At 35.8% G+C, this 25,038-nt stretch overlaps 1 protein-coding gene across 1 annotated transcript in view; it reads left to right on the forward strand.

The window, feature by feature from the left end:
- Window positions 1-25,038, forward strand: part of LOC148939796 (uncharacterized) — a 145,976-nt gene that overhangs the window by 23,335 nt on the left and 97,603 nt on the right. Inside the window, exon 2 of the mRNA XM_089105902.1 lies at window positions 20,334-20,504. Coding sequence (XP_088962028.1) covers window positions 20,334-20,504 — 171 coding nt within the window. The remainder of the gene's footprint in view (window positions 1-20,333; window positions 20,505-25,038) is intronic.

Below are 25,038 nucleotides of genomic sequence, written 5' to 3' on the forward strand. Positions count from 1 at the left end.
AACAATTTCATAGCATTAGCGTCGAGCATGTCCATTCTCACTGACAACTAACAGACATAAATCATCCATATAACAGACATGAAAAACATCAAATAAATCGAACAACACACATAACTATCCATGAAAACAGACATAAATGTGAGAAAGTTCCTGTTTTTCAAATTCTCACTGACAAAAGCCATAAAACATCCATAATTTGATGTTGACATCCGAGAAAAACATCAAATAAATCGAACAACACACATAACCATCCATGAAAACAACCATAACTGTGACAAAATTCCTGTTTTTCCAAGTGAGAAAATTCCTGTTTTTTCATTCTCACTGAGAAAACCATAAACCACGTGGTGGGGTCCGGAGTAACACCCCCCTTTCTACTTTAGTAACGCCTTGATAAAAGTGTTCCAACATGCTTGCTAAAGCCATTCGTCGGTGAGGTTTAAAATTATAATTAATAACAAATTGACTGGGAGTTATAAACTCTCTTTTTGGCTATAAACTTATTAAATGGATTAATGGCAGCCTTTTTCGCATTATATTACACTTAAGTTCAGCCAGAATAGAATAATAAAACAACATTAACAAATCTTCAAGATGACAGTTAAATGTTCTTTTTTTTATGATAAGGTTTTCTTAAGGTTTTGACATCCTTTTTCTATGAGCTCAGATGGATGAGCTGTATTCACTGATACAGCTTATTGGCAATATAATATAGCTAATACAAGGAATACTTCATACGCAATGGGTGACTCTGAAAGCTAAGAAGAATCCAATCTAAGATGTGCAGCAGTTTTCTTGAAAGAAAGGTTTAGAAGGTTTAGAAAAAAGGTTTAGTTCTCTTGAAAATTTATACTTATTCAAATATACGGAGAGACTCCCCTATAGCTTATTCAAAACTTGGACTTTTATGATAAAGTATTTAACAAACATGCGTGTTTTCTGGACTGTTTTTATAGTGTCATGAAAAATATAGAATAAACCTTATAATAACCTTTTAAATAAGTGTTTAATAAACGTGTGTGTTTTATGGACCGTTTTTATTGTCATGAAAAATATGGAATAAACATTAAATACATTTTCTATATATAATGCTTAAATAAGATATGCCGGATTAACTTTTGCCAGGGACAGGGACAGTAAAAGCCCTCAGTTGTAGAGGATTCAAATAGATGGGCCTTGTGCATGTTTTCGTGATAAATCATTCCTTAGAACATAATAGAAGCTGTGTCTGTGGAAACGACTAGGGCTCAATTCCAAGACCTCTGGAAAATTTACCGCGTTAGTAATGGTTTCTTGATCGCTCAAGAAAAACAAGGATATTCTTTGCATCGGTTTGAACGTGAGAAGCCCCATCCAAGAGCAATATTTAGAAATAGATGGAACAGCTTAGGGAAGTATTGGGCTGAAGGGACTTTCAGTGCAGCCGGCGTAGACACTTATGATGCCCAGGTAAGCGTATATCTGGACAGGAGAGGAGAAATTGATTCCATGATTACGCAAGATGCTCTGAACGCAAGCTGAATTAGTGCCGTGAGTGCTCAAGGGAGAGTGCTAGCAGCAGTTTATTATAACGAAGTGCTGATTATAGCAAGATGGGGCGACCTCTCCTAGCTCAAACTTGTACTAAAACTGGCTGAAATAGATCTTTGAAGGCAACTGGTTCGTTTTGTAGACCGAATGTAGAAAGATACCTAAGGCTCCAGACGCTAGCCATCCAGATTTTTTCTTGTCACGTTAGGACAGTGTGTTCTTAGGAAAAGGGAGAATCATCGCTAGACTTGATAAAGTCATTACGCAAGAGGTCAAAACTCATCCTCAGCTGCTTTTAAGAAAGTCATGAACAACTTTTTGCTACGTTTCAAACACTACGTTTGGTTAAATTAGATTCGCCTCAAAAATCGGCTTCGGATTAAAGAAGAAAAACCTACTATTCTCAAGTTAAATGTGATAATCTAGATACAATGAACTATCCATGCCTAAGCTTTTACGAGTCGGACACTTCATTTCCCTTAGAACAATTCCTTACTTAGCCTACAAATCCTGTGGACATGGGCAGTGGTAAATTTGAGAAAACATTTTATTTGGGGTCTCCAATTGCCTTCAAATGGCTCATAGAACCGATAGACTATTTGAATTACCTACCCTTTGCCTCTCACTCAGACTATCGGTCTTGGCTTTTTTTATCTCTTCAATTAGCGGCTCTCTATTTTTTCATCGCATTCCACAATGTTGATTTTAATTTTAAGACATGCGAAGCTAGCATAAGCCTTTTTCCGAATTGTTTAAAAATGATGTAATTTCACTTGTTTTTAGATAGTCTATCATGCATCCATCCTAGGGCAGAACTAAGGTTGATAGGCATGGAGTTAGGTTAATTCAAATAGTCTATCAGTTCTACGAGCCATTTAAATTCAATTCGAGAGCCCAAATAAAATTTTGTCTAAAATTTATGACTGAGCATGCCCAAAGAACTTGCAGGCAATTGGGCAACTGAGACTGTTCATATTATATGAGTTTTGACCTCTGGGAGTGGAATGGGGATAACCCATTGGAACTGCCACTGGAACTGCAGTGGGCATGACCAAGATTTTTGGGTTGACTTATGACAAAGAATGTCCACTGAACTTGTATGCAAAACGGGGGATTGTATTTGCTTGGACTCACAGGTGAACAAGCGATCAAAGCCTAATAGGGCCCGCCTGCCTAGAGTCTCAGGCGGGCTACCGAGTCTTAGGATTGACACATGACCGGCAAGTCTCCTGTACTCATAGGCGAACGGGTAGACAAACAATTCATTTAGAAATTGACGCTTTTCAGATTATATCAAGTCACTTGGCAACCCTGCCCAATAGCCTGAACATGGTAGTCATTGCAAGGTTCTCACTATATATCCTTTTAAGGGCCACTGCCACTTTTGTTAGTGGCCACTGCCCCTTTTGTTGTCAAAGATTGTTAGCTGTTCTCTGTCTTTTGAGGCCGCATTGTCTTCAAAGAGTTCTTGTCTGTTGTCTGGGTATATTATACCCATGCTGCTCATAATTACTTAATTGTCAACACTAGCACAATATTCCCCAGTAATTCATGGTACCGTGAAAGCTATAATGCAAAAAAAGGAAAAAACAATTCAGTCCATGCTACTTCTGGCATTTAATCTAATAAGTTTAATTTTTATGTTTTTAACGATTAATTAAATTTTTCTTCTTTCTGATTTTTTGATTATATGCCACTTACAACTAATCCTTAATAGCAAGGTTAATTGTTAACGATAAAATTATCTTTAAAATTACATGGTTAAGGTTAAGGTAATTATTGTCGATAAAGATCATTCATTGTCAATAAAATATGAAATCATTTGTAGACTACTGGATATCGTAATAAATAGTTTTGTATTATGGATGCGTTCCAAAAGTCAATGATCGCTTGTGATAATAGGCCTTTTCCCAAATTCTCGATCTGGCCGTCGTTTTCAAGAACTCAAGAAGAGTCACAAAGCGTTTGAAATTAAGCTAGGACATACTTGGAACCATGGCCGTGCCCAGGGGTATTATGGGGGTTAAGTCCCCGTCCCCCGAAATGTTTGTCCGACTCGTAAAACGTAACAAAAATGAATACAAACAAATTTTTGATGCGTTTTAAAGTTTTTTTAACCCCCCCCCCCGCAAAAAACAATCCTTTTTTACCCCCCTCCTAATAAAAACCTGAATACGGTCCTGCTTGGAACATTCCAGCGGATATTGGATTTGAATTAAATTGTCTGTTATTGAAAGAGATTTAGTTGATTTTTGAAGAATATCAGTCACACTGTGGAATTACAGGTAGCCTAATGTCAACATCAAATTTTGGAGCACATATGAATTATGATTCATTTTAAAATACCAGGAACTTCAAAATAAAACCATTGTTGCCCACTGTTTAGGTGTATCCATACCTGAAAATCATGATTTCCTAAGATTATCAAGTTGGTTGTTCAAAAATTACAAAGTTTTCGGGTAGTATCACATTTTTGTCAGTGTTGCAACGCTGAACTGTGTAAATAAATAAGCAAACTAGTTAGTTGATTTTCACAATGCTTTTCGCCCGTAAAAATTCAAATATGAACAATATGTTCTCAATGACAAACCCACCTTCAAAGGAAATCTAAACCTTCTTAAGCTGTTCAGTGCCATTTATTTTTGGCTTAATTTTTTCTGATTTCATTTATTATTTTTTTTATTTAACGCCCGCTAATACGGAAAACTGTGAAACTGCATTTAAAGGTATTTTTTTTATTAAAAGTTGAATCTTCATTTTCCACTTGTTTTTAAGATATATCTGATTGCGTAACTTCCCACTTGATTAATTCTAAAAATCAGATTTCACTGCCCTCGGTACTTAAAAGATTAACTCTGATTTTAAAGCTTCAAGAGTTTGCGAAAAAGTCTATCAAGCGAATACAGTGTTTCAAGAAAAAAAAAAATTAAGATGGGGGCTTCGGCTCTAAACTGTAATATGCCTTAAAGAAGGTGAGAACTGCCTGGTTGTCCAAAACCAGAACACAATTACTAATAATGATACAAATTAATTAATATTAGATCATCGTAACTCAACAGTTCTTAATAATCGATAACTCTAAGCAATTATATTGAAAAAAATAGCCCACCCCTGTATTATGTAAGAAACTGTATTAGGTGAAATTGCCGAATTATGGTTGTTAATATTTATTAATGAATATTAAATTATTATTTGATTATTCCTAATATAAACCAGCAATTTGGTTATACTGTTTTATTTACTTTTTGGTTCCCACACCTACTATTCCCCTCGTAATTAGTCTCTCTACCCCTTATCAAGGCCGTACCCAGAGGGGGGTTTGACCTCCCCCCTCGAAATGTTTGTCTAACTCATAAAAACGTAACAAAAATGGATATAAACAAATTTTGTAAGCGTTTTTTTAGTGTTTTTTTTGTAACCCCTCCCCAAAAAAAATAGTAAAACACCCTCTGAAAAAAATTCTGGGTACAACCTTGACCCCTTTTATATCCATACATGGTGTTGGGACTGGCTAAAGCCCTTAACATTTCATAAAGCAATGTCTTCAATATGGTTATTTAAGTCGCTTGTGGTTTTTTACTTTTCTGGTAGCTCCAGTCTCCATCGTTTTTAAGGTTCTAAAGGCAAATCAATCGATTTTGAAGTGGCTTAATTCAGGAGAAATCAACACTGCTGAACGAAATGTATTTTCACTTTCGCCAGAAAAAGCCGAAGTGAAGACAGGGCTATACTATTTCACGTATGTCTAGTTTTTGTTGCAATTTTTGATCATTTCCAAGTTAGACATCGATTTTTTTTGTTACGGAATGAGGGTAATTGAATTAACTCCTCGATGTTAATACAATTCTATACCTAAAAAGATCTAAAAAATTTAAGCTTTTCTAAAAAAAGGAAGAGCTTAGAAATACTATATTTCTAACATTGGATATTTTACCGTTTAGCTATTTAATTAATAGCTTTTCTTCTGAGCGTTTTTATATTCTACTCTGTAGTCTTTTTGTGTGCCGGTAGCGGTACCATATAACTTGCTTGTGTTTACCTGACTTGTCTACAAGTAGAACAAGGGGTCGCACACTTTTAGCCACCTGGTGCACATCTCCGTTTGCCACGGATGCCACAAGGATTGCCAAAGTTCTGCCACGGATGGCACAGTTCTGCCATGCTTGGCAGAGTTCCACCACGCTTGGCACAGTTTCGCCACGCTTGGACCACGCCAGCTTTTGTACATGGCTTCTGAAAATTGGTGCCCCTAAAATTAAAGGGTACTTGTCTAGAATCCAGTAAACACGCGAGAAGAAACGCATCGAAATATCAAAAATGCTTATGAAAAACAGGTTTCCGCTGAATAGTGAGGTATTGCTCACTCTGTGAAAAAGATTTAAACTTTAGTATTTTGGGGTTAAAGGGGAAAAAAAAGGTACAGGTTATGTTAGGTTACGTATTTGATATATGCTATGCTTTGCCCCTACCCCCCCCCCCTAGTGTGCAAATATATAGCCCAAATTTGTTTCTAAACTATTATACTTTCATCCTATTTTATTTCATTTCATTAGAATTAATGAAACTTCACTTATCGCGTGTTTACTGGATTATAGACAAGTACCAATTAGAGGAAAACGAAAACGTAAACACAGTGGGGTCTAAGAAGTTATATGCCTAACCTGTTTATATATCCTTTCTTGGTAAAACACTATTTATAAAGGAACCAATTAATTGCTGAAGTTACAGTTGTTTATTTCATTTGTTTATTTATAAATAATAAAAACACAACAATAAACAATAAATCAAATGCAACATCACATCATAACCCGCAAGGTTCTATGGTGAATTTGGGGCAGTTTATATTGCTGACCGATGAATAAGTTGAACATACCATTCGATGCCTATTATATGCTTTTTCCGACCGTAATAATCGCTTTGGTTGGAAATTCAGTTTAAGTTCTTTCTGGGGGCTCAAATATGATAAATGGGCTATATATCGTGTGCAAATATATAGCCCAAATTATATATTTTTCAAGTATTTTTTGGTTCTCAATTTCGTTAGAGGTAATTCAATTTACGGATTTTAACCGGTTTAAACAAAAGTCAGCAGTATATAAGCGATTGGGGCTGGCGTCTACCCCCCCCCCGGAAAATACCCTCCTCTGGAAAATACCCCACGTGGAAAATACCCCCTCCCCCGTGAAAAATAACCCTCCGAGAAATCCCCCCCGCGGCTGGCTGGTCTCCTATTACTTTCGAAATATAAAAAAGGACCAGGGAAAATACCCTCCTCTGGAAAAGACCCCACTTGGAAAATACCCCCGCCCCCGCAAAAAATAACCCTCCGTGAAATCCCCCCCGCGGCTGGCTGGTCTCTTATTACTTTCGACACATAAAAAAGGACCAACTCTCAATTTCTGACGTAACGAGCACCCTCCAAAGTTTCTGCGGCCATGAGGTGGAGGTTGGGATAGGGAAGGGGTGACTACCCCCTCTCTTCCTCCTATCTTAATTATAAGACAATCAGAGAACACCATTGTGGAGGTTTAATATGCAAATGGTTGGAATTGTAAAACAACAGGGAAGAGAAACTTGTTTTGATCTTAAAATTATTTCGGCTATTTAGGGAGGGGGGAGATACCTCAAAGGGTATATAATAATACCAAAACATCCTAACTATCATTGAGCTTTCAGATTAATTTAGAACTAGTTCTAAAGGAGAGACGAGGGGAGGGTGGATGTATAAATTGATTTATAATTTTCAGGGCCGTGTCCAGTAGGCTACTTTTCATGGGGCAATTATTTTTTTAATGCGGGTGGGTTTTTTTTGGGGGGGGAGGGGGTACAAATTTTTTTTTTAAACGGATCAAATTTAGAAATTGTTATTTAATCCCTCTAATTTCTGGGAGTATTTCACATTTAACCCTAAAATGAGCAGAATTTATTCCGTATAGAAGGGAGACTGCCCCTTCCTCATCCCCACCTCCACCTCATTGTCGTAGAAGTTTCGAAGGATGCTTCTTTGATAAGAAATTGAGAGTTCTGGTCCTTTTTTATAAGCCGCAAGAGATTGGAGACCAAACAGCCGGGGGGGGGAGGGGTATTTTCTGCGGGGTATAATCCGGTTGGGCATTTTCTGCGGGCGGGGGGGGGGCAAATGCCTAGCCTTAAAAGTGGTATCTAAAATAAGCGATTATTATATTTGAAAAGAGCATTAAAAAACATTGATCTTAGTCAAAGGTCAGCAATAAAAACTGCCCATAATTTACCGGTTCTACGGCCGGGAGTGGAGGAAGAAAGATCTACCCCTACCTATGGCCACCTTAGCTTACTATAAAGCAAGGACTAATGAAACAACAAATGAATTTAGGTGACAAATATGATCAAGTATTTACGACTTTAACCCTCAAGATTTTTTTTACTATAGTAGTGCGAAGAAGCAAAAACTTATTATGTCTAAAACCGTTATAGCGGTCCTAGACATTTAGAGGTTCATAATAGCAAGACACTCCAAGAAATTGTGATTCAAGGTTTACGACTGTTGACGTTTGTTTCTTCACCAATGTTTTATCTTTGCATGTGACATGTTTAGTGAGTTCACGCGAGATTTGCCGTTAAGCTTTTAAATGAAAATGACCTTACTGCTTACGTAACTAGCGTAATTTAAGGCTCCGTTCTTCCATCCTAGCCAAAAAAAAATGTTAGTAACATCTCTAACAAATTGCAACGCTGTTAAAGAAAATTGTTGATTGATTTTCTGGTACTCTCCCATTATATGGACACCTATAAAAAGTCAAGTTTGGTTAATGCTAATGAAATAAAACAAAATAGGACGAATATATAATAGTTTATAAACAAATTTGGGCTATATATTTGCATATTAAGGGTGGGGGGGCGGGGTAAAGCATTGCATATATTAAATACGTAACCTAACCTGGCTTTTTGGCTTGTCCCCTCACGAGCTCAATTTTTAACTAGAGGAATCTTGAATGGGCTAAACCGAGAAAAACCTAGGTACCTTTTTCTCCCCCTAAACCCCAAAAAACAACAGTTTAAATATTGTAAATTTAATGAGAAACCACGCTCTACGATGAATTTGGATATCAATTACCCGCTTTACGAGTCTCCAAGTACCGATTTTCTCCCGGAATCACGAAAAAAGATTGAAGATTAAAAATAAAACTCGCATATTGCCTGATTTAAGAAATATATGTAAAATACTTTTAACTAGTTTTGTAACTAGCTAATGTGTTGCCTAGTAACTAATGTAAACTAGTTTTGTGCTGCATAGTTATGCTTCCCTCAAAGTATGAAATGTTGTTTAATTTAAGTCTAATTCTGCATTTGAAGGTTCTTTTTTAAAATTTACAGTTAATGCGCTGTCCCAAATTTTCTAGCAACAATGTTGTTTCCGTAGTGACTCACTACGGTGGAAACAAGCCTTTTAGATATTAAATAAAAAAAAACAAGTTTTTTTTAACTGAAAGTAAGGAACTACGTTAAAGCTTAAAACGAACAGAAATTTTTCCGTACATGGAAGGGGCTGTCCCCTCCTCAACGCCTCGCTCTTTACGCTAAAGTTTTTTAATGTTTAAAAAAAGTTGTGAGAAATGCAAAATTTAGCATAAAGAGCGAGGCGTTGAGGAGGGGACAGCCCCTTTCATTTACGGAATAATTTCTGTTCGTTTTAAGTTTTAACGTCGCTCTTGACTTTCTGTTAAAAAGACTTGTTTTTTTTATTTAATATTTGACCGTTTTTGAATCAAGTTAGGTGTTTATTTGGGCTTACCGTACAGGAATAATTAAAACACCACGTGCATATTAATTTTACTTTCATCTGGTTTGTTGGCTTGCCCGAAAGTCTTTTAATTATATCTACTAACGTTTTTATTAGTAATAAATATACGTAACTTACGAATTAACTTACGTAACGAACTTTTATATTCATATATTTTTAATACGTATATTAGGGGGCTCGCCCCCTAGTCAATACCTCGCTCTTTAAGCTAAAGTTCGAATTTTGTTCCAATTCTTGAAAAACGACCCCTTAATCAGAAAGGCCGTTATTTAGAATAAATAGCTCTTATGAAAGTACTAAAAATTCTTTGGCTTAAAGAGCGAGGTATTGACAAGGGGGTGAACCCAATCATACACGTAATATTTTCTGTTCGTTTTAAGTTTTGATGTTACTCCTTATTTTCAGTTTGAAAACTTTTTTTTATATTTAATTTCTGATCTTTTTTTAAATAATGCTGGGAAATCCGGTGCCCCCTTCATAGCAATGTCCCTTCCCCCATGATAACTTCCTTCATGGAAAGATCTTCCGACATTTCCCCCAAGCCACCCACCCCCCCTACTACCAGAAAAAATCCCCCCTGAAAACGTCTGTATACTTCCTAATAACCAATACTATATGTTAACATTGGGTGAAGTTCATAACTTTCAGCCCTCCCCCCGGTGACTTCGGGGGATTAAGTCACCCTAAAGGACATAGTTATCATATTTTCAACCATGCTGAATAAAATGGCTATCTCAAAATTTTGATCAGGTGACTTTGGGAAAAAAATGAGCGTGGGAGGGGGCCTGGTTGCCCTCCATTTTTTGGTCACTTAAAAAGGGCACTAGAACTTTTAATTTCCGTTCCAATAAGTCCTATCACGACATTCTAGGACCACTGGGTCGATACGATCGCCCCTGGGAAAAAAAACCCAGAAAAACAAATAAACACGCATCCGTGATCTTTCTTCTGGCAAAAAATGCAAAATTCCACATCTTTGTAGATAGGCGCTTGAAACCTCTACAGTAGGGTTCTCTGATACGCTGAATAAGATGGTGCGATTTTCATTAAGGTTCTAGAACTTTTAGGGGGTCTTTCCGCCTTTTTTCGAAAATCACCCAAAGTTTCTCAAGCGCTTAACTTTTGATGGGTAGGACTAAACTTGATGAAAATTATACATTTGAATTCAGCATTGAAATCTGATTCTTTTGATGTATCTATTGGTATCAAAACCCGTTTTCTAGAGTTTCGGTTACCACTGAGCCGGGTCGCTCCCTACTTACAGTTCGTTACCACGAACTGTTTGATTACAGCAAAATAAATGAAACGATGTAATATTACAGAATATCCGAAGTAACTCAACTTCCAGTTTTAGTATTAGAAAAATATGATGCACTAGGGAAAATAATCTCTAAGAAAAGTAGTGTCCGCCACAGAAAGCTCCACTTGCTAGAGTCACTCCCTCCACCATGCATGGTGCATTTCCTCACGTGTTTCTTGCGCCAAATGATGTTCCCGATTTTGAAAATTCACGACCCCTCAACAATTCAAAGTGGTTCTATTGGATCTGTAGAAAATTGTTTCGTGAGATATTAGTTTGGAATGTTGCGGCATCTTTGTCGGGAATACTCCTTCTATTCTTTTCTGAAAGTTTCAGCGATCCCTGGACTTGCTATTCTTACTTCTACGAGATAAAAATATAAATTTAAAATAAATATTAGTTGGTAGAACTCTTAGGAACTCAAACTGAAAAATAAATGTGGCTGTTGTCATCACATCGATTCGTATAGAGATTTGCAACGGACCGGATACCTGCCAATTAAAAAGAATTATTAATTTAGCGTAAGCAAAATTTTGGATTTTGAATATCAAAGAAGTTTTGTAGTTTTTACTGCTGTTGCATATAGTAATTGGGATTTCTGAATGTCTGCTGGACAAACACCCCCAGAAAAATTATTGACCTAAAATCGATTATTCTATGCCAGCATACTCTCCCCCCTCCCTGAAAACTATTTCCTTACTACTGTCCAGCATATCGTTTTTTTTAGGTCAGAATATCTCAGGATACCAATTTTCCAGAAAAATATTGAGCTGTTTTCGAGGAAAACACATACATAAATAAATAAATAAGCAATTATTGCTCGTTTATAAAGACAGTATAATATATATATATATATATATATATATATATATATATATATATATATATATATATATATATATATATATATATATATATATATATATATATATATATATATATATATATATATAACTCAACCCTTTGAATAAGACCTGCTATACAAATTTTTCTCACTCTAGCGCATTTTTATATAAATATCTAGATAGAATAAGTTCAAATATCTAGGCTAGATTGTAAAACATAGCTTTGTTTAAAAAATATGATTTCTTGTTCCCTTCAGTATGAATGGGTCTTTTTTCTTCGGCCCGATATTTGAAAAGCAAAAGTGAAATAAAAGGTCTATAAAGAAAACAAAAACAATATTTTCATTCTTAGCTTCATAATTCTTATGGGTAACACTAGGTGGCGTCAATAGTTTTTTCAGAGACAACCCTGAATTTCCTATCACCAGATTCTCATATTATGCTGGGAACTCCCTTTGTTAAAATTTATTCTTTGCCTGGACTACAATGACAGATAGATAACCAACTTACACAACCAATAAATAAACAATTTACAAAAAACTTTCTTCGCTATTAAGTAATAGGCTTGCAAACCGCGAAGGACATAAAAAATGTAACGCCAGCAATAAATAATAAGATCACGGAAACAAAGGAAAACAACTATTTGCAGCAATTTTAATCACCATGCTTCAACAATGCGAATTTTTAGGTTAAGCGTTTGTTCAAATCTGACGCCATCTGTAACGTTGCTTGGCCTTCAGTTAAAAACGGAAGCGTTTTCTTTGATTACAAACTTTTCCTGATTAGAACGCACTGCTTAGTATCTGGGATTTATCTTTCCAGGTAGTTTCGAACTGTCCCTCATTCAACCCAAGGGTAGCGTAGCACTTACCCAGTAATCAGTATCACTGGTAGTAGGGAATTATGCCTTTGGTACGAGCTGTTCCTCGAACAACCCGAGGGTAAGAAAGCATACTAGCCATGGAAATCAATGCCACATCCGTATTTCGGAAAATATGCCATTGGTAAGGGTTGTTCCTCGAACAATCCGATGGTAAGGAAGCATAGTGGGCATGGAAAACAATACCATTTCCTTATTACTGACAGTAAGAAAATACGCCGCTGGTAAGAGCTGTTCCTTGAACAACCCGAGGGTAAGGAAGCGTAGTGGCTATGGAAAATAGCCACATCCGTATTACTGACAGTAGGACACATCCGTATTACTCACAGTTGGAAAATATGCCCCTGGTACGTTTCAGTAAGCTGCATAGCACCACATCTACAAATAAAACATCCAAGTTCTAAGCCTCTATTTTATTCCTTTCCAAATTGACCGTCAAGTCGGCCAAAGAAAAATTTTCTAAGGAACAGTAGCCTAGTGCTGAATTATCCCTCGTTCAGCCGAATGCTGAGGTACAAAATAGTGATTATAGAAAACGTTCATAACAATACCGCTGACTGTAGTAAAATGTGTTGTTGATAGGTTTCAATCAGCTACATATTACTCTTCGTCAAACTGTTACGCCTTTTGAGTATCCAGCTGTCCCTCGTTCAACTCAAAGCTGAAGTAGCATAGTGGCTACGGAATAGGATGCCACATCAGTACTGCTTACTGAAGTAAAATATGATATTGGTAGGTTCGAGTCGGGTGCACTTTACTACTGCTGTTTCAAACACGTCAGCGTTTAACCACTTGAGGGTGCCACACTGGCTAATATTTTCCCTCCAATTTATCCCTTTTCAAAATTGCATCGCCGTCCAAAAATCATGTTTTTTAGGACAGTAGCATTGTGCTATCCCTCGTTCCACCTAAAGTTGAGATTGCATTGTGGCTATAAAAAACTGCCACATCAGTACCAAAGACTGTTATTAAATATGCTGCTGATCAGTTTCAGTTGGGTAAATACCATTAGTTATAAGAACCCAGCACAATGTTGAGCCATCTGAGGATGGTCAATTGATGAACAGTAAACACCGCTCTTCAATTTGTCCTGTCGCAGATTTGTAGAGTGAGCTAAAGTGAGCTGTAGAGTCAGCCACAGAACACGAAATGAATAGAAAAAATTATAGAATGTCAATGGCATTTCGACACCCCAGGCTCTAAGGAAGAAAAGACATTAACTGAAATGATTAAGTATCACTGATGCTTACCGTTGATTTTTTTTTTTTTTTTTTTTTTTTTGAAAAGCTTGATACAGAGGTAGCCTAGAAAAAACAATTACGAACCAAAATAAATTAGCAATACTTTTTTAAATTTTGCTGTCAAAGTATTTGGTTAAATTTACCTTTTACCTCCTCCAAAAAGAGGAAGTTCGGTACTGGTACGTTATATGGTCACTTATATATTTTACAAGGAAACTAGTCACGAAAAATCCGAGGTTAATTGCAAGAGACAGCTATAGAGAAATGCAATGCAAAGCGTGGTTTTCATTGCGTTTACGATATTTAAACTGTTGTTTTTTGGGGTTTAGGGGGGAGGGACGGTAAATAGGTTAGGTTATATTACGTATTTAATATATGCTATGCTTTACCCCCCCCCCCTAACGTGCAAATATATAGCCCAAATTTGTTTATAAACTATTATATATTCCTCCTATTTTATTTCATTAGCATTAACCAAACTTGACTTTTTAGAAGTGACCATATAATGCACCGGTACCGGAAGTTCTCTTTAAATAAGGTTTAATACCCCTAGGTGATCAAAAATATTCTGGCCTGAATAAATTGAAAGAGAACCATTTACGTATACTTTTTACGTAATAATTACAACCAAAAAAATTTAATAATTTTTCTTCTTTTTATTACACAAATCAATTTGGTAACAGGAACGCTAGCAAATCTACTTCTTTTCATCTTAAAGGATATTTTAGATATAACAAAGCTCTATAAAAGGAAAACTGTATGTGATTTCATAGGAACACTTCTATTGTTAGCCTTGAATATTGCAATTCTATATAATCTAATTGGCTTCCCGAATTTTCTGGAGAAAGCCAGCGGAAGAACTAAGAAAAAGCCACTAAAAGCACCTCATTGGCTCTCCTGTTTGAAGGTTTAAGCCAGTAAACAAACGAAAAGCTCAAAATATTTTTCATAAGTAGTTTCTCAGTTCAACTGTACTTACACCCCTTCTTCCTGCCTGAATACAAGCAAAAAAGAAAATTAACCGCATGATTGCTACGTAATATTAAAAACATCAATATCTTTTTCGCCTCTTTCCTTCCTTGATTTCTTTGAACGTAAATTGATTTGGCAACTGGGACTCTCACATGTCCCCCTTTGTCATCCGTAATCTTTTCAGATTGTTACGTAACACTAAAACATCAATATTGTTTTTGCCATTTTCCTTCATTGTTTTCTTACAACGTAAATCGATTTGGCAATTGAGACGGTCATATATTCCCGTTTGTAATCCGTATTCATATTTAGGGTAGCCTATAGCAAAGCTCTAAAAAAGAAAACTATTTGTGATTTCAATTATTTGACAAATGTACGGTTCTAGCTTAACCTTGGACATTGAAATTACGAATTCCAAATGAGCTGAAGCAGAAAACCTATTGAACGTATTGCAGATTTTTGCAATTTAGTCAACCAGGGAGTGGTCTATTTCCTTGACTCGCTTTTTGTTTACATGTAATTTGTAAATAAAACTTACTTATTAATAAAAAAAAAGTAAGAAAATCGGTCTTTATTAGATTTATATAACAAGATAACTATTTCTTTTAAATATTATTTTGCCATTTTTTGCCAAGTATTTCTAATATTTACCTTTTTTGCCAAAGTAATGGCAAAATGCAATACTCCCTTTGAAACTAGATATATCAAATTCAGAAAAAATATTGCGCGTGGTGATAGGTTTTTAATACTTATAAATGAAATGAGGACATATTTCGTATATTATTTGTCTAAAATTTTTCCGTTTGCGAGGGTGGCTGCAGATTTTTTTTGATGGGGGGGGGGGCAATAAACTTAGGCTCTTCCGTTAGTATTTGCCCCTGGAATTAGTGCAAACTTCAATCTTTATGGCTCCTTGTGCCCATTTATTTATATTTTAAATATATGTGTCCATATATTTAACTCCATTTATTAACTCAGTTATTAACTCAGAAAACTATATTAGGATGAAAAATATTGATAAGCTAGATTAATGATAGGCTGCTGATAAGCAGAAACATACTAAAAACATTGAATGTAAAATTTTGATATTAATGTTGTAAATATTTTACTTTAAAATTTAGGAATATAGTCTGCTCTAGAATTTGTCAAATTGGAGTTTGAATTTTTTGAAAAGTGAAAGAGCTAATAATTTCAGTAGAAAATCTTGCGTCGTCATGCAAGGCAGGTGTGTCCCCCGTCCTGGATTTAATCTATGTCCTCCCTATAATTTGTCGTGGATTGCTACCACTAATTGGCAGCCTTAGGAATCCAGGGCTCCGAAGAATTTCTAAGGCCGCAAATTTTTTTCAACTGGGAGTGCGGTTTTTGACTGGTGCAATGATTTCAAGGTTAGGGTATTATTCTATGTGTTATTTTGCACTTAATTGTAGCTAATTCACGTTGATTTATATAAGGTTGTACTTTTTTTTTGACTTGTACTTTTCTGTACTTTTTGGTTGTACTACTTTTTCTGACTTTTATTACAAGAAAATTTTTATGCATTGCCTTAAAAAGTGATTTTCAACGAAAGGTTCTTCAGACAATTAAAAAGGGAAGAGGGGAATTTACCCCCAACCTTCCTTCATCCTGGGAATGTATTTGTGCTAATCCAGAAAATACATGGACAATCGTTCCGTGAAAATTCAGAATCTTTAAAAATCTAGTCCAAATCAGCCAGTGGCGGATCCAGGGGAAGTGAGGGGGGCGCCCCCTAGCGTAGTCTAAAGTAGTGTAATTTACTTAATTAACTCAAGTTTGCGTTAATTAAACTTGCTCCTAACGCAAGTTTATCGGATCAACCTTTTTTACCCCTGCCCCTAAAAAAATTTTTCTGATCAACCTATTTTGCGCCCCCCTAAAAAAAAAATCCTGGATCCGCCCCTGAAATCAGCACATGGGAAAATAATAAAGCTTATTAAATCCAAGCCGTGGTCCACAGCTCGTGGCATAACTTGATAAAAATCAATGAAGGTGGAGGTAGTAAATACTATCGTACAGTCTAGAATTATTCACTATCTTGTTGAACAGTTTTTTTTATTTATTTATTTTTTTTTTAAGAAAGAGCGCGCTTGTCAAATATGTCCAATGAAGAATTACGAGCCTCCAGTAAAGTCGAACAAGGCCGCCAATTTTTATGAAAAATCGGGTTTTTGACGGAACTTACCATTTTTGCATGCTGACCTGTTGTCCGCGTAGTGCAGTTACCAATCTCCTGATTTCCTGTCTTCGGCTGGGTGTGCAATGCGTGGTTGGGGACAAATCGCCCGACGCTTCCCCTGTTTTCCCCCGAGTTTCTCCAGGTACCCATTTAGAGCTGGGTCGACTCTGGCTGAGCTGACAGAATCACTCCATTGACCCTCATTCCAAACCAAATAATTGGGTGCACTAGCATTCGAACCCTCGCCCTCTCGGATAAAGAATCCTAAACAACATCGACACCTAAAATAAACATCTACAACAGGACTCGAACCCCTGTCCTCATGATTTCAAGTCTAGCGCGCTAACCACTCGCCTAGATTTTTCATGGATAGCGCAGATAAAAAATTCTATAGATTCAAAGTCAGATTCACAGCTCTACTTAATTCTTTTATTCTCTGGAAATGTTCAACATCATTAATTGTTTTGAATTTTTCTATTTGATTTCTATTCATTAGTCGCCCAAACTCCTATTCACGTTCAAGTCACAATGGCAAGTATTGATACATATTTAATCTTAAATGCTTTTTATTAAAAGCAGATATTATTACGTAAGCGGAAATTTTAAGTTTTAAGCGGAAGCAAGAATAAATGCATGTTTGGAATGCATAATAAGTGTTGCGTCAAGCATTTTAATTAAATTTTGAAATTGCTATTTTCTTTTAATAAAACCCAAAACAAGGCACGACGACCAAATAAAAATTGACGTGAATTACCTACAAATAAGTTCAAAATTAACCCAAATAGTAAGCAGTACCTTAACCTTTAAATTCTCACTTTCTTAGAATAAAAAAAAATTTAACATGAAAAAAAAATAATGTGAATAAACAATCAGAACATAAAAAAAGGCTAAAGAATAGGCTAATGTAGTAATTACAAGAAAACTAACATCCCTCCCATTGCCCACCATTTCCCCAAACACATTCAATAAAAATTTTGAGATAGCCATTTTGTTCAACGTAGTTGAAAAGTCCGGAACTTATGTCTTTGAGGATGACAATTTCCCTTTAGCCCTCTGCGCAAGTATTGTAAGTTATGCCCTGGGGGCATATAAGGTTTGCATAAAAAGCTTTCTCGTAGAAACTTTTAATTCTAATCTTGTAATTCGTGATACGTTTTTTTTCGAATAAAAAAACAAAAACAATAAAAACTTTGGTTGAAATTAAGGGTGAATTATTTGAAGTAAAGGCTAAAATAGCGAAATGAATAAATTTTGTACATTACTATATACTAAATGTATGCAGTATTTACGTGCATTGGAGTAATTGGTGTAAATTTTAGGAGAATAAAATCTTATTCATATCTTAGACTACTGCTATTACTACTAAAAACTCACCGCAGCACCAACCCGCCTGGAGTCCATACAGCTACGCAAGCTCCTCCTCCATTCCAATATATTTAAAGCCTCCCTCTACACGATCCCATTCCTTTATATCCTTCCTTGCGACCTACTCCAAACCAATTCAGGGACGACCTGCTTTTTGTTTGGCTTTAGATGAGTTAATTGAAATTTAACCTAACTTGCTACAATCTTTGTGTTTTCTATGGTTTCATATCCTCTCGGGTTTTCTTGGTCATATTTGGGGTGATATCCAGGTTTTTTGCTGTGGTGGGGGGGGGATAGAAAAATTTAGTTCTGCATCAAAATTTTTTATATGTACTTTTGTTACGTTTTTGCAAGTCAGAAAAATATTTGGAAGAGAGGGGGGGGGTCAAACCCCCTAACCTCCCTGTATACGGCCTTGATCATACTATTTGAACAGAAAGAGATTACGTTATTCTAGGTAACTGGGAGCTAGTACATTGGGACAGCTGAAAAGGCTAGAAATTGGTTTGAAAAACCTATATCAGCAATAATTTGCTGCCATTTTTTGGGAGCTTATTTTTTTTGTGCATGTCAACCAAATTTTCAAGGCCATTGCAAATTTTACCTAGCAAATAATTTCCGTCAATATTGGAAAACAAACCACACTTAGCAATAACTTGGATAATTATTGAAATGAATAATCATTAGCAATAATTTGCTCCCAAATATCATAGATTAATACTATATGCTTGTACCTTTTGCCAGAATAATCCTACAGTTAGCAACATTGCTGTTCCAGCTTTCCACCTCTAATTAAAAAAAAAAATGCTTTAAATCTTTCCTCTGATTGGTTCATTACAATGTCTATGTATGAAAGTTGAACGTTCTGAAAGAAAATTGCACCAAATTTCTCGAATTATTTTTTTTTTCTAAGATATTGCTCGTATTATCATATTATATTGCTCGTACAATTATTATTATATTGGACGTTATTAAGATGTGAGTTTTGTTTTTAGTTTTTTTTTCCTTTTCTTAATATGTTTTGTTTAATTTAGTTTGTTTAATTTTTTTGTCGTTGATAAAGGCGTGAAGCCGAAACATTCAGAATTTGTATTATTTACTGTTTATTTTTTTTGTCCACTGTCTTGTTTTGAAATAATTAACTTTATCTGTATAATTTTGTAAATGGAAATGCTCTGTTGTCTAGGAAATTATTTATTTTCGTTAGCCTTTTTGTCAATGACTTTTAATGCCCTTGGAAACCTTTTTGGTTATTTTTAAAAGACAATTTTAATAGAGATAATTTAAAGAAATGGTGCCTAAAATCTTCAGTCTGATTGGTTAATTCATAAAGTCTACGCGGGGAAGTCGGACATTGCTCCTAAACCCCAAAAAACTAAAGTTTTAAAATTCTAGATGTTATGACGGTTAGTGGTTCTAACGGATTTTTTTTGTCGGTGTTATGACGGATTTTGTGGACGAAATGACGTTAGTACTCCTGACGGTTAGATGATATGACGCCTTCCCGCTCAACTCAACAAATTATCAATGATATACATTATTGAAGTTGATGTTGTGCGTAGTTTGGATTTATCCTCAAGTGTGACTGTAATTTTCCCGGGCATAACTATGCTCAGACCTGGTTTTAACCGCTTGTTATAATCAATGCAGCATCCGTCTTGATAGTGACTTAGTATCAGAACGACTACAAATGTTTTTCGCTCACCTAAAAAGGTCATCATTTTTGATTGTGTCAATTTTGAAAACGTGTTCAATTTGTCCTCAGACAACTTCCAAATTTTATCTTCTATACGAATTTAGTGTTGGTCCAATCTTAGATAAAAAATTAGCCTTTAAATAGGTGTTTAGATTTAAATAGGTTAAAAAAGGCTGAAAATTCAGGCTGCAAAATCAAGGCTGCAAATTCAGTTATTCAACAATAACACAGGGACTCCGAGCTTGGGAAACGCTTGAACACTTGCCCCTGGGAGGGGGAGGGAGGTCGTGGAGTCCGACTGATGATGTCTGCTGTTGATTTTAGGAGTATATTCTCTACATTACACTTCAGCAAAATCTTTTAGCGTAACTTAGGTTGTGCAAGAGAGCGTTATAAATACAAGGGGATTTGGACCTGAAAAAAGGACTGAGAGCCCCTGATCTAGTAAAATATACTCAAACCGACATTGGATTTATTTGGCCTATGGAAGGTGCTCAAACAGTAAGGTTAAATTTTAATTTTTTCAGGCATTCAAGGTTGAAATCAAACAGGTTCAGACTTACAGAGGATTCATTAACATATGACAGATGGCTCGTCACGGCTGTTGATGGTGACGCCACTCTTGCATGCGCCTTTGTTGAAGCCTCCATTGATTCTGGATGGAAACCCATTTTGATTGGAAATGCCTCTTGTTGCCAGTACGATTTTTTTTTTTTTTTGCTTTGCTTTTTCTTCTATTTTACTTATTAGTACATACCAAGGCACCTGGTCCCATGAACTAATTAGCAATGCGTCAATAGAGGAATAAGTCCTTTGGCTGGTGAATAATAATAAGGTTAACAATCAAGCATGATTTTCAACTACTACTAAGAGCTCATTGTAGCACCAAGCCATATGAGGCCCACATAGCTGCTTATTCCCCTTCTAATTCTAAATCTATTCAAAGCTTCACTCTTTGTACTAAAATTTCCCCTAAATCCCCCTTTCACTTCTAATTTCCCCTAAATCCTATCTTATGCCCTCCTTCCACCTCGATCAGGGCGAGATGCTTTTCGTCTAACGGTTAAAAAGTGCAATCTTCCATGCGCAAACGTGGTCTAGACATCTTAATATTTCTTCCATTATAGCCCTACATTGATTTTCTTCAGGTATTATGCTTCCCATGTCCGTACCCAGAGGGGGGGTAGGGGGGTTTACCCCCCCCCCCCAATGTTTGTTTGACTCGTAAAAACGTAACAAAAATGGATAAAAACACATTTTCTATGCGTTTTTTTAGGTTTTTTGTGTTCCCCCCCTCCGAAAAAATCTTTGAGTAAAGCCCCCTCCGAAAACCCCCTGCTTCCAAGTAGGTGGTATATCATATCATACTTTAGGCATAATAATCAGCATAATTAAGTAGGGTGAACTTATAAAAGAAGAAAAAATAAAATGGCGTGCATTTTTTCCTATGTGGTTTTTAGTTCTTGAAGTGACCTTAACCAAGACGGGTTATTTACAGGCAGTTCAACTCGGAACTGCCTGTAAATATTGATATATGCCGTGTACAAGACAAGACAACATCTTTTATTGACAAAAACACATGACAAAAAAATTTCTAAACTGGTCGACGGATAGCAGGGTTCGATGTGTCGGTCATAGACAAATATAAGAAAATACCGAAACAACACACACAGGATATATATATAAAAAAAAACAAAAACAAACATACAAGGTAGAAGATAACAGAGGAGGCCACCCCAGCGTGAGAAAACCACGGCAAAATTCATGCTAATATCTATTATTCATCAATCCCAACATCCAGACAAAGAACCATTTTTGAATTATGTTTTTTCAAAGAAGATCTGCTGTTGAAACTTGGGAAAATTTCTACTAAATTAAGTTTTTTTAGAATATGAGGAATCTGGTATCTGACTGAGAATCTAGCTCTTTCTTATTTAATTTGAGGAAGGCGATACTTCTTGGAGCGGACGGGGTGGGCAGGAGAAATGGGAATCTCAATTATACCCAAATCATGGAAGTAGTTTGTTGAAGACTGAATTTCATAATACCACATTGCTGTATGCAGGTCTTTCACTTGTTTAAGATTAAGTATATTGAGAAAGACATATAAAGTTTGAGTTTCCGAGAGATTTTGAAACCTCATTGGGCGATGAACAAAAGTACCCATAACTCTAATTGCCTTATTTTGAATTATCTGAAGAGGTTGCAGATGGACCGTAAATGTGTTGAGATAGATTAAAGGGCAATAATTTAGATATGAATCAATTTTAAGGATGGAAAAAGGAAACACATGTTTCAATCTATGAAGACAACCTAAATTATGGGCAAGTTTCAAACTCAAATAATCAGAATGTTTACAGAAGGATAAAAGCTCATCGAGAATAATCCCGAGGGAACGAAATGATTTTGCTGTTTTTATCCTACTTTGATTTACAATTAACTCTTCTATGGTAATTTTATTTACTGTCCGCTGTGACCGCCCAAAAATCATGAATTCTGCTTTAGAAAAGTTCGGAGCTAGGTAGTTACATGCAAACCATTTATTCAAAGATTTTATTACTATCACCATTTTATCAACAAATAAAGATGGTGTTTTAGCTTTTACTGTTACCGCTGTATCATCTGTAAAAATTACTGCTAAGCTACTTCTTGAGGTAAACACCTCGGAAGGTCATTTATATAAATCAAAAATAGTAATGGTCTTAATATTGATCCCTGGGGGACTCCAATATCATCAATAGCAATGTGGCTTGACAGGTGCCCATTTATTTCTACGTGAATTTTTCGACCATGCAGCTAAGATTTTATTAGATCTAGGCCTTTACCTCTAATTAAATAAAAAAAAACAAGTTTTTTTAACTGAAAGTAAGGAACGACGTTAAAACTTAAAACGAACAGAAATTATTCCGTATATGAAGGGGGCTGTCCCCTCCTCAACGCCTCGCTCTTTACGCTAAAGTTTTTTTATTGTTTAAAAAAATAGAGTTGGGAGAAAGTCAAACTTTAGCGTAAAGAGCGAGGCGTTGAGGAGGGGACAACCCCCTTCATATACGGAATAATTTCTGTTCGTTTTAAGTTTTAACGTCGTTCCTTACTTTCAGTTAAAAAAACTTGTTTTTTTTATTTAATTTTTGAACGTTTTTGAATTAATGCAGGTTTTGATTTTGGCTCACCGTACATGAATAATTAAAACAAAATTTGCATATTATATTTGGTTAAATGGCTTTCTCGAAACTTTTTTAATTTTATTTACGAACGTTTTTATTAGTAATAAACATACGTAACTTAGAATTAACTTACGTAACGAACTTCTATATTCATAAATTTTTAACACGTATATTAGGGGGTTCGCCCCTAGTCAATACCCTGCTCTTTAAACTATAGTTCGAATTTTTTTTCCAGTTCTTTAAAAATGACCTCTTAATCACAATCAGTTGATCAGTTGAAAAACTTGTTTTTTTTTATTTAATTCCTGATCTTTTTCTTTAATAATGCTGGGAAATCCGGCGCCCCCTTCATAGCAATGTCCCTTCCCCCATGAAAACTTCCTTCATGGAAAGATCCTTCCATATAGCCCCCGACCCTCTCCTTCCCCCACCTACCAGAAAAAATCTCCTCTGAAAAAGTCTGTATACTTCCCAATAACCAATACTATATGTTAACATTGAGTAAAGTTCATAACTTTCAGCCCTCTCCCTGGGGACTTTGGGGGATCAAGTCATCCTAAAAGACATTTTTATTATATTTTCGACCCTGATGAACAAAATGGCTATCTCAAAATTTTGATTGGGTGACTTTGAGAAAAAAATGAGCGTGGGAGGGGGCCTAGTTGCCCTCCATTTTTTTTGGTCACTTAAACAGGGCACTAGAACTTTTAATTTTCGTTCGAATGAGCCCTCCCACGATATTCTAGGACCACTGGGTCGATACGATCACCCCTGGGGAAAAAAAAAAAAAACAACAAACAAACAAATAAACACGCATCCGTGATCTTTCTTCTGGCAAAAAATGGAAAATTCCACATTTTTGTAGATAGGAGCTTGAAACCTCCACAGTAGGGTTCTCTGATACGCTGGATATGATGGTGTGATTTTCATTAAGGTTCTATAATTTTTAGGGGGTCTTTCCCCCTTTTTTGGATAATCAGCCAAATTTTCCCAGGCACGTAACTTTTGATGGGTAAGATTAAACTTAATGAAACTTATATATTTGAAATCAGCATTAAAATCTTATTCTTTTGATGTATCTATTGGTATCAAAATCCCGCTTTTTAGAGTTTCGGTTACTATTGAGCCGGGTCGCTCCTTACTTACAGTTCGTTACCACGAACTGTTTGATACATGTGTTATTAATTTTCTCCAGCAAAATTTCGTGGTATCAAATGCCTTTCTTATATCATAGAAAAGAGTAGACACATGATTATCATCATTTAGTGAATCATTAATCTCTATAATTAGCGCAGCAATAGCTTGTTCAGTAGAATGACCCGACCTGAATACAAATTGATTTTTAGTAAATAAATTCCTTTTATCAAAATACGAAACAATTCTTTTTTGAATATTTTTTTCTAGAACCTTATATATTGGAGGAAGAATAGCTATTGGTCGATAGTTGCCTATATCTGTCTTATCACCTTTCTTATGAATTGGAATAACTCGTGCAGATTTCCAAACTTCTGGAAGGATCCCTGATGATATGGATGCATTCAAAATGTGAAGCAACGGAACATGGATTATACAAGCAAGTTCTATCAGAATATTTGTGGAGAGCCCATCTAGACCTAGGGAATCTCCGCTTTATAAATTCGTAATTACTTTCTGGAACTCACCGAAAGTAACAGGGGCCAGGAACATACTAGAATTTTCAGCCGGCGGGAGATAATCTTTATATGAATAAAACAGTGATTCCGGGGAATTCAGTTCAGCAGTAGTATTAATATGAGAAAAATAATTTCAAAAATAATCTGTAACAATATCCTTCCCTTCAATTCAACCCCATTTTCATTTCAAATTCTAATTTTAACAAATCAAATTCTTCAGAAATGGTCATAACACGAAGAAAAAATTAAGTGAAAACCTACCTGGAACAGGACTCTCCGCTTTCAGTATGAATAAATATACAGTACTGGAGGCAGAGTTATTATCGAAATGCAGGGGCGTCGTTTGTGGGTGGCAAGGGGGGAACAGTTGCCCCCCCCCCCAATAATGTGGAGAAAAATATTATACATCCCAT

This window comes from Artemia sp. Qi Xiang Cuo, chromosome 20 (genome assembly GCF_049724085.1).
Source record: "Artemia sp. Qi Xiang Cuo chromosome 20, ASM4972408v1, whole genome shotgun sequence".
Taxonomy (NCBI): domain Eukaryota; kingdom Metazoa; phylum Arthropoda; class Branchiopoda; order Anostraca; family Artemiidae; genus Artemia; species Artemia sp. Qi Xiang Cuo.